The sequence below is a fragment of the Pelodiscus sinensis genome, chromosome 22 (genome assembly GCF_052426305.1).
Source record: "Pelodiscus sinensis isolate ZL-2025 chromosome 22, ASM5242630v1, whole genome shotgun sequence".
Lineage (NCBI taxonomy): Eukaryota > Metazoa > Chordata > Testudines > Trionychidae > Pelodiscus > Pelodiscus sinensis.
Window position 1 is genome coordinate 16982403 of NC_143073.1, and position 10289 is coordinate 16992691.

Sequence of the window (10289 nt, forward strand, 5' to 3'; positions counted from 1 at the left end):
CCCAGCAGTTACTGGTTTAAGAGGGAGAGGGGGAGGGAGTTTGTTCCAGGGACCAGCACAAACTGGAGACCCCAGCAACTGGTGACTGGGAGACCCAGCTGGATGGCACAGCCGGGTCTGGCCAGTGGGAGGCCAATGGGCTGCAGGAAGAGGACTCAGGTGATCTGCTCAGCTGGTCCAGAGTTGGGGGGGGGAGACCGGTGGGGGGAGGTGGACAAAGAAGGGAGAAGGGAGGGGCCCAGGCAACCCTGATTACCTGGGCAGAAGACAGAGGCCAAAGGAAGGGGCTGCTGGTAGGGTTGCCAGATGGTTTCAACAAAAATACCAGACACACTTGACATAACATCACAATCTACATGACACCTTATTTATAAAATACTGGACATTTCTATTTTCTCATTCATATTTTTTCAGTTGGGTGGGGGCCTGTCTCCTCTAGGGGTGCTGGCTCACACCCAACCCCAGGGCAGGGACTAGCTTGGGGCGGGGTGTGTGAACAATGGATCAGGGGCTTATCCCGTGTCCTGTCCGTCCCTGAATGGGAACTGGGCAGGGAGTGGCTGGCTCCAGCCTATTTGTATCTTGAGTCCTGAACACAATTTGGTTTCTAGATGAATTAGACTCTAGGATTTCCCTTCCCTTCCAGTCCCATGTGCTCCAAAGTGGGGCCCAGACCTGGAGGGAGGGAAGGGGGTCATGAGCCCTTATTGGCCAGGCAGGTGTGGCATGGAGAGAAAGGGTGGGTGTGCATCAGGGGGGCTGCTCAGAGCTGTTCCCCAGGCAGTAAGTGCCCCCATGTGCGGGCTGGCTGCTGTCAATGTGCCCACATGAACCATCAGTCCTTACAAAGTCCCAGGCCTCTCAGGGAGTGAACTCCAATGTCCTGGGGAATCTTTCTGCCAGAGCTGGGTAGAGAGCTCAGGGGTCCTGGCTCCCAGCTCCCGCTCCCCTCCCAGATCTGGACCCTTCGCAGTGGCAGGTGAAGCGGGAGGGACAGCTGCTGAGTCCCTGGAAGGCCTTGGTGCAGGTGGTGTGAAGTGGTTTTCTAAAGGCTGCACCAAGCCTGGCCCCATGGGTGCATCTCGCAATAGGCTGCTGGCTCCACAGGCGCTCTCACCACCTGGCCGGCCTTGGGGCCTGAATCCCTGTGCAGCTCCCTGTGACCTACCCTCCTCCCAGTGCCCCCTAGAGGGAACACGCCCCTGCCCCATGCCCTGTCCCCCTTACCCAAGTCCTGGGCCCCTCTGGAAGGCCTATATATCATGTGATAACTCCCCATATGGACCCAGCCCGGCATGACTCACACTTGGACCATGCCCACCCAGCGGGGCCCCTGACGCCTACTGTGGCTTTACAAGGCCCTGTTGAGAGTTCACAAGGGTGCTGTGGTGCGCTCCGAGACCTCACCAGACTGCTGGCTCCCTGCTGCCCTCTGCTTTCTCCTTGCCCTGTCTGTTGGCCAGATCTCTGCACCCCTTCCCTCCCCTGCCGGCCTCGTCCTGCCTCCTGGCCGGACCCCCCATACACCTTTGGCTCAGGCAGTCTTTGCTGCCTACCACCTGTGGGGCCCACCTGTCACCCAGAGCGGGTGCACGAACCAGGCCAGTCTGGGGTGGATAGTGTGGGCGCTCGGCTAGGCCCCTCCAGGCAAGTCAATTCAGCTTCTTCCCCATTCCTTACCTCACCCTGACGTCATTGGGGCCCATCGCCTCCCAGAATCCCCCTGGGCAGGAGCCACATGTCCTGGTCTGGGAGTGGTGCAGACCCAAGAGCAGGGGCTGCCTCCCATAAGCTCCAAACATCAGGGACACCCCATGCTTCCCACAACTACCTCCCCTTCCCTCCTCTCCCCTCCCCTCCCAGAGAGTGAACCCAGGAATCCTGGCTCCCAGCCCCCCATCTCTAACCACCTGCCCCCAGTCCCTTTCCCTCCCATCCCAAAGAGCTGGCTGCCTATCAGATCTCAAGGAATGCACCTATGTCCCCAGATGATGTTACTGCCCTCCAGCAAGGGGCTCTGCTCCCACACCATTGTGATGGTTTGGTCAGGCCCCTCCCAACAGAAAGCACAATGTGGGGGAGAGAATAAAATGCTTAGCTGGAAAACTAATCAGAGAGCTCAGGGTGACTAAGCTAATTGCCCCGCTGATAAGATAAGGAGCTCAGGGGATACTGAGCCTGGATTTCCCTAGCTAGTGGCTCCAGGGTGTGAGACCAGGGTCCCAGTGTAAGCTGCCACCCTGCCCCAGAAGTGGCTGCAACTCAGCACCGGGAGAGGGGTCTCTGTGTGAGCAGCTGTCCCGCCCCAGACGTGGCTGCATCTGTGCCAGGTGAGGAGTCCCTGCATAACCAGCTTTCCTTCTCCAAAGGTGGGCACATCCCAGCAGCAATGGTCTGGGACAGGCATTATGTGGGGCTGTGGGGAGCGAGAGATGCAGGGGCCCCAGCTCAGTTTCAAAAGGCTTGCAGAGCCCATACTCAGCCTGACCCATCCCCCATCCTCTGCCCCTCCCCCCACCGACAGGAAGTGAGACTCTCCACCCCTGCCCCCCCACCGCAGAGGAAAAAAGTTGTACTGAAGAAGTAAAAAGTTGCAAACTGACATGTAATTCCTCCGCCAAATAGTCCATGATGCAACTTCTGGGCTGGGCCAATAGGAACCCACAGCTCAGGTTAGGGGTTTCCCTACCTGGTTCATAGGGAGCCTTGTGTGGCCTGGTGTGTCTGAATGGACATGTGTGTGTCTGGATGGGGGAAGGGTGGAGTCACATGTGTTAGCATGTCAGTGGGGAAGAGGGCTGCACATGTATGTCCTGGTGTGTAGATGAGTGGGGCGGATGTGATTGCTCGGAGGGGGGTGTTACCCATGTATCCATGCATACTTGCAGACAAGTGTGTGCATGCTTTTTTTGAATGCTTTGTGCATGGGCACAGTGGGTTCTTGCCTGCAGTCTTGGCCCAGCGTTTGCATGCTGACGTGTTGGTCCATGTTTGTGCGTGTGAGAGAAGCCTAGAGTAGCAGAATAGAGTTCACATGTGTCCATGCATGTCTGAAGTTTGCCTGTGTGCCCCAACATGTGAAATATTAAAATTCCTAGGGCCTGCCTGAGCATGCAGTTTGCCTGTGCTATTGGGCACATGTTGACATATATGATGTATGCATGTGGAAAGGGACATGGGCCAGTATATGACTTGTGGAGCCCTGTTTTGGACCTGGGTGCATTCGGGGGAGTCAGGCCCTCTGGCACTGAGAGGTTCATCTAGATGGCTCTGGGATTTGGACAAGGGGGATTTGAATGATATGGGGGGGCTTTCAAGGGCACATATGGGGGAGGGCGTGAAGTGGGAAATGAGGGAATGAGGTTGCCGGACAGACAGCAGATGGAGTATGGTGGGAATAGGATGCCCTGCTGAAAAGGCGGTACATGAGGGGGAAGTTGGTGCAATGCAAATAAAGGAGACCCTAGGGGTGCATAGTGCTATGGGGATACACGAGTGAAAGGGGGTACAGTCTGAAAAGGAGGTGCTGTGGTGGTACACGAGGGAAAGTGGGGTCTTGGAAGTGCCTGAGGGGAAATGGGTGCAGTGTGAAAAGGGGCGCTGTGAGGTACACGAGGGAAAGGGGGTGCAGTGTGAAAAGGGGCGCTGTGGGGTACACGAGGGAAAGGGGGTGCAGTGTGAAAAGGGGCGCTGTGGGAGCACATGAGGGAAATGGGTGCAGTGTGAAAAGGAGGCGCTGTGGGGTACCTGAGAGAAGGGGGGGCAGTGTGAAAAGGGGCGCTGTGGGGTACACGAGGGAAAGGGGGTGCAGTGTAAAAAGGGGCACTGTGGGGTACATGAGAGAAGGGGATGCAGTGTAAAAAGGGGCGCTGTGGGGTACACGAGGGAAAGGGGGTGCAGTGTGAAAAGGGGCGCTGTGGGGTACACGAGGGAAAGGGGGTGCAGTGTGGAAAGGGGCGCTGTGGGGTACACGAGGGAAAGGGGGTGCAGTGTGGAAAGGGGCGCTGTGGGGTACACGAGGGAAAGGGGGTGCAGTGTGGAAAGGGGCGCTGTGGGGTACACGAGGGAAAGGGGTGCAGTGTGGAAAGGGGCGCTGTGGGGTACACGAGGGAAAGGGGGTGCAGTGTGGAAAGGGGCGCTGTGGGGTACACGAGGGAAGGGGGGTGCAGTGTGGAAAGGGGCGCTGTGGGGTACACGAGGGAAGGGGGTGCAGTGTGGAAAGGGGCGCTGTGGGGTACACGAGGGAAGGGGGTGCAGCGTGGAAAGGGGCGCTGTGGGGTACACGAGGGAAGGGGGTGCAGCGTGGAAAGGGGCGCTGTGGGGTACACGAGGGAAGGGGGTGCAGTGTGGAAAGGGGGCTTGGGAGTGCATGAGGGAAAAGGGGGTGGTGGGACCCCACTGGGGTGCATTGCGGAAAGGGGTGCCTAGTTCCGGGGTGCACGGAAAAGAAGAAATAGATCCGATCGGGGGGCGGGCCGGCGGATGGATTCCAGGCTCGCTGAGCCCCTCCCCCGAGGGGAGCTGGCCTATGTAAAAGCCGCGCGCCGGGCCGGGGGGGCCCATGCGTTTTGCCTTTTGCACTTCTGCCGCTCTCCAGTGCCTGCTCCTCCCCGCGCCCAGGCCGGAGTGGGCGAGTCCGGTACGTCCCCCGACCGGCAGCACCTCCCCCCACACACACTCCCGCCGCCGCGTGCCACAGGGCGCGGTTGATTCGGTCGCGTCCGGCGGGGCCTCTCCGGGATCGTGCAGGGCGCGCGCCCGGTCCACCACCAGCAGCAGCAGCAGCAGCAGAGCAGCAGCCATGAGCGGCTGGTCCTCCTACATCGACAACCTCATGGCGGACGGCACCTGCCAGGATGCGGCCATCGTGGGCTACAAGGACACCCCGTCCGTGTGGGCCGCCACTCCGGGCAAGACGCTGGCCAACATCACGGTGAGGCCCTGGCGGGGGAGAGGGGTGCCTTGCAAAGGCAGGGGAGATGGCGAGGCGCATTGCAAAAGAGGGGCCCGGATTCCAAAGAGGGGAGGCAAGTGCCTGGGAGGGCTGCATTGGGAAAGTGGGGTGCGTGGCAAAAGAGGGGACCCCGGGAGGGTGCACTGAAAGAGAGGGGAGGCAGGAAGTGCTTGGGAGGGCTGCATTGCAAAGAGGAGGCGGCTGGGGAATGACTGGGGGTATCATTAGAAAGTAGGGGTCCCTTGCAGAAGAGTTTGTGCAGGGGGTATAGGAAAGGGGGCAGGGAGCCTGGATTCCAAAGAGGGGAGGCCGGAAGTGCATGGAGGGCAGGGGGTGTATATAGCAGAAGGGGATAACGGGGACATTGCTAAAGAGGGCGGAGGGAAAGTAGGGAGTGTTTGTGTAAGTAGATGTGGGTGCACTTGAGAGAGGGAGATCCGCAGGAGGGATCAGGCCCTTGTGGGGTGTAGTGCACAAATAGGCCCGAGTGTATCTGGGTGAAATGGGGTGCTTGGAGTCGGGGGGAGGTGTTAGATCGCCAGGGTGAAAAAGAGGAACTGGAGGGACAGGGTGATGGACGCACATGGAGAGTGGGGGAGACCCTGTGGCTGCAAAAAAAGTTTGCAAAGTCTTTAGGGGAGGAAATAACCCACAGTTAGCAGCGAACAGCAACCCCCACGACTTCCTTCTCTGCAGTAGCCTCCCTTTCTCACTACCAGCACCCCTTTCTTTGTGGAAAGAAAGAAAAAGCCACTTCCTCTTGAAAAGCCTCACAGCATGGGGGGGACCTTGGTTCCCCCCCAGCTTCCAGTTCCTTCCAAGGCTGCTTTGCAAATAAGGGCCAAGAAGGACCCCTGGGGGCTCTCAGACTCCATCCCTCCCAGTGGGTGTGAATAGGGCCTAGCTAGCACCTTCTTGCAGGCTTTGCGGCCAGCCCCACCCTGCTGCTGACTACAGGGCCCAGGCAGCTACCAGGAGGAAATGACTCAAGAAGAGACGGAAGGGAGGCGGGGGGAGGACATGAGGCCTATATCTGTCCCTGCCTGTGCAAGGCAAACTGGCTCCAAAGTGTCAGAATTCCCTGATGAGTCTTATCCCACCCTCTGAGACAGGGATGAAAACACAGTTCATCTGCTAGCCTAGACATGCAAGTTTTTAGCTTTATTTTTTTACTGCATTGGAAATCCGATTTCCTGGTTCTTTATGGTGCTTTCATGGCTGCCGTGCCCCAGAGATGGCTGTATCTCAGGGCCAAAGATCCCTGTAAGAGGAGCTGCCTCACCACAGAGCCAGCTGCAGCTGGCCTCCATCCTTGTGGCAGAGTTTTAAAAGTCTAACTTCATGTTGCATCCCTCAGAAGCCCCCCTCTTGTGCACTTTCAACCTGCATGAATTGCAAACTGCAGCATCAGGTTGCAGATATAGAGTTGGGGGGAGAGGGGGAGGCTGCCAGACTTGAGTGCTGGGGCTCAGCAGTTGCTGTCTTGAATCAGGAATTCTTGTGCAAAAAAATTCCCTTCTCTCCCCGCTAGCAGAGAAGAAACTCTTGTAAACTTCTCAGAAAGCCAGCTACCCCCTCTGCTGGGTTAATAAAAAGGGTGGAGGCGGGAAGCAAGTTTACCGTCTGTCTGTATTTAATCTTTTCCTTTCACTGCCACGTCTTTGCCTGCTGCTGCTGCGGGCCTGAATCTGTCTCTCTTCTAATCTTTCCAGATCTCCCTTTTTTCCTGTTCCCCTCCTCCCTGCTTGCAAAAACAAGTTCAGTTCAGCCTCTGCTTCCCATTTCTGTGTTTAAAAAAAAAAACAAATCCCCTGCCTCTGCTCCCAGTTCAGGGCCTAACTTTTTCTCCCTTCTTGTGGAAACTTTTTGGCTGAGAGTACAAAATATTTTCCCGCTTCAAATGCCTTCCTAGCTAGTGTCTAAGGCTGATTCCTCTCCCTTCCTGTCTGGAAAACAGTAAGGGTGTTTAGAGTCTCCTGCCATCTTGTCCAGCTGTCCTGGCCAGAAAGAGGATGGGAAACCAACTAGGATCCTGTTGGATTCCAGATGAGAGTGTATGTGTTTATTCCAGGCTAGGGATGTAACTGGTTAACAGGTAAGCTTCACCTTTACCTCACCATTATCTGGTAAGGGTGATGCTTACCAGTTAAGGGATCTCGGTTAAATGGTTAACTTTACCTTACACCAGGTAATTGGGACTTTACATGCCTACTTCAGGTCCTTTACAGGAGCGGCTCTGATCCAAAGTGACTTGGGTATGAGTCAGCACAGAGCTGGTACAGACCCATCCCTGTCCCGCTCCTGCAGTTGTACAAGTGTGTCAGCATACCCCCGCCCCCCCTGCCCTGGCTGCTGCTTTTAGATGGGTGAACATGGGGAGGGGGGATCTGGAACACTTCTCCCTTCCCCTCATTGCTGCCAGGACCAGCAGTCTCTACTTTCCCCTAGAATGGGTCAGGGATGAACTGCTCATGTGCTGGGGCCCATCTGGGCCCCCTCTTTTTCTAGTGCTGTCCGGGAGGGACACTCACAGGACCTTAGCGAGGCAGATTCTGGCATATCCAGGTCACCTGAGGGGGAATACCATGCCCATAACATCCATGGGGATCCCCTCCTTAATATCTTGTCTCCCAGGATTTCTGGGTTCTCTCCCTGGCTCTGGGAGATGAGTGAGGGCTGGTGGATTAGAGGAGGGAAGGCTGGAAGCCAGGACTCCTGGGTTCTCTCCCTGGATCTGGGGAGGGTGGGGGTTATGCTCTGGACCCTGTCCTAGTGTGCGGGGTGTCTGTCCCTGCCCCACATCTAATGGGACATGAAATGACACCCCTCATTCCTGTGCTCAGCAACCCTCCCTTCTAAAACCCCACCTTATCCTGTCCCGCTGTCTTTAAAATCTCTCCTGGTTGGGGCCTCTCACCTGGCGCTGGGTTTAGGATGGAGGTTGGAAGAAGGGGGAGGAAGAGGGTTAGAATCTTAAAGCCCCCATTGTAGGGTGGAAACCGATGGGGGGAAGATGCGCATTAGTGGGGTGGAGGTGTTAACTGGGAGAGAGGGGCCAAGAGGCTATAGAGGAAATAAGCTGAGAATGTGGAAGTTGGGGGGCTGGTGGGGGGCGGGGGGAGGCACCTGCCCTGCAGGTGGGAGGAGCTGGGGAGAGCGGTGTCTGCCCATACAGGAAGCTCTAAGATGGGGGAATGCATGGGGGTGGAGCTAAGACAGCTCAGCTCAGCTGCCCCCTAGAGGAAGAGGGTGGAATTGGGAGACCTGTCCCAAGATACCCCATCACTGATTCAGCTGGGGCTGGGGGGTGCTATGAAAACTTAACAGTATCCTCAGTGCTGCATTTGCTGTCCCTCTGTGTGGAGGTGGGCTTCCTTCCCCAAGGCAGTATGAGGGGGAGGAGACTGCCTTAACTTGGGTCAGGGGGAGGTTTGGGGTATGAATTCAGGGCATGCCTCCCACTGCTGCAGGCATGGCAGGATTGCACCCTGAAGGGAGAACTCTCCTCCCCTACACCCTGGCTTCTGGCAGATAATAGAAATGGGGCTTGTTAGACTTAACAGCTGATCTGAGAACTCTGAGGTTCTGCCCAGCTCTGGGAGGGTCAGACAGGAGGAGGGGGCTGAGAGCCAGGACTCTCCGTGGCAGCAGGCCACAGGGCTTTTGGAGGCAGGGTTCCCCTAGCTTGTGCAGCATGACCCCTAAGCTCTCTCCTCCTTACCCCCCACCCCTAGCCGGCAGAGGTGAACGTGCTGGTGGCCAAGGACCGCAGTAGTTTGTTCGTCAATGGGCTTACGCTGGGGGGCCAGAAGTGCTCGGTGCTCCGGGACAGCTTGCATGTGGAAGGCGAATTCACTATGGATCTGCGGACCAAGAGCTTGGATGGGACGTCCCCCACCTACAATATCGCAGTCTGCATGACCAACAAGAGTGAGTGCTGAACACCTGTGTCCTCTTCCTTCCCCCAGGGGGGTGCTAGCAATTGCAAACTAGGGTCTGCTGGCTGGGGAGGGGAGTGTGGGGGGTGGTGGACTAGAGCAGGGAGGGCTAGGAGCCTGGACTCCTGGGTTCTCTAATCCACTCCTTGAAGGGGAAGCCCAGCCTCCTTATCTCTTGCAGCTGGGACTGCCTGTCCAGCCCTCCCTTCCCCCCAATCTTGAAGCCAGCAGCTGTTGCTTGGGCAGCCAGATCCCTGGACCCCCCTCCCTCCCCCATGGTGGGGCCCACAACAGCTGTCCCCAGATCCAGCTGCTTAACCAGGGAAAAACGGTTGATTAGCCAGCCTTTGTGAACAGCTGCAAAGGAGGGAGGCAGCAGGACTCCTGGGTTCTTTCCCCAGTTCTGGGAGGAGAGTGGGAGCTGGTGGGTTACAGCAGGAGGGTCCTGCAGCTAGTCTAGGAGGGTGGCCTGGCTCCTAACTACTTTTTTTTTTTTTCCTCTGCTCCTGCAGCAATAGTGCTGGTCATGGGCAAAGAGGGGGTTCATGGAGGTGGTGTGAACAAGAAATGCTTCGAGATGGCCAGTCACTTGAGACGCTCGCAGTATTGATGCCTGCCCGCCTCTCCCCTGCGGTACTACTGAAGCCCATGCTGGCTGGGACCACCCGGGCCCCGCCCCCTGCAGGGGCACACCTGCCCCAGGCCTGGATCGCCACCCATTCCTCGCTTTCCCATCCCCACTCGGCCACTTTTTCTATCACAAAACCTCTTTGTTGCTGCCAAATTTTTTTTTCTGGTTTTAAAAAACAAAACAAACAGTTGTAGGGTTTTTTGGGGGGAGGAGGGTGGGGTATGGGAAAAAAAAACTATATTGCAACCAGAGAAATAAAAAGGAAATTTGAATAATTCTAAAGAGATGTCTGTCTAGTGTCTGCTCGCAGAGTGGGGGCCTTTGAACTTATGGGTGGTCTGCCCAGCTCTGGGAGGGACATGGGAGGGCTGTTGGGATAGAGTGGGGGCTGGGACCCAGAACTTCTGGGTTCTCTCCCTGGCTGGGGGAGGAGTTACTGCACCTTGGCTGCAGTGCTGCCGCCTACCCCCCCCCCCCTCCTTCCCCCAGGTGGGGCAGGGGGAAGCCTGGGAGATCCCTGCCCTTGGATTCTCTCTTCCCTCCCCCCTCACTCCCAGGAGAGGCACAAAGTCCTAGACACACACCCTTTTCTTACACAGCCAAGCCTGAGTCATGGTGCAGGGAGGGGCTGATCAGCTGATGGGAATGGGCCAGGGATCTGCCAGGATTCTGGCTGGGATGGGCAAGGGCTCCCATTTCTGTTCTTGCCTGTTGTGGGGGTGATCTGGGCCCTTCACCCAAAGCCAGTCCTGGGCACCCTGCTGCA

General features: G+C 57.2%; 1 protein-coding gene across 1 annotated transcript; it reads left to right on the forward strand.

The window, feature by feature from the left end:
* Positions 1-4539: 4539 nt before the first annotated feature.
* On the forward strand, positions 4540-9805 carry PFN1 (profilin 1). The gene is made up of 3 exons (XM_025180421.3): positions 4540-4933; positions 8689-8884; positions 9405-9805. The coding sequence occupies exons 1-3, from the start codon at positions 4562-4564 to the stop codon at positions 9500-9502; spliced, it is 666 nt and encodes a 221-aa protein (XP_025036206.3). The 5' UTR covers positions 4540-4561; the 3' UTR covers positions 9503-9805.
* Positions 9806-10289: the final 484 nt, after the last annotated feature.

Coding starts and splice junctions, on each gene's coding strand:
- PFN1 (XM_025180421.3), top strand. CDS start 4,562: ATGCGTTTTGCCTTTTGCACTTCTGCCGCTCTCCAGTGCCTGCTCCTC. Junction 4,934..8,688: donor AGACGCTGGCCAACATCACG/GTGAGGCCCTGG, acceptor CCCCACCCCTAG/CCGGCAGAGGTGAACGTGCT. Junction 8,885..9,404: donor AGTCTGCATGACCAACAAGA/GTGAGTGCTGAA, acceptor CTGCTCCTGCAG/CAATAGTGCTGGTCATGGGC.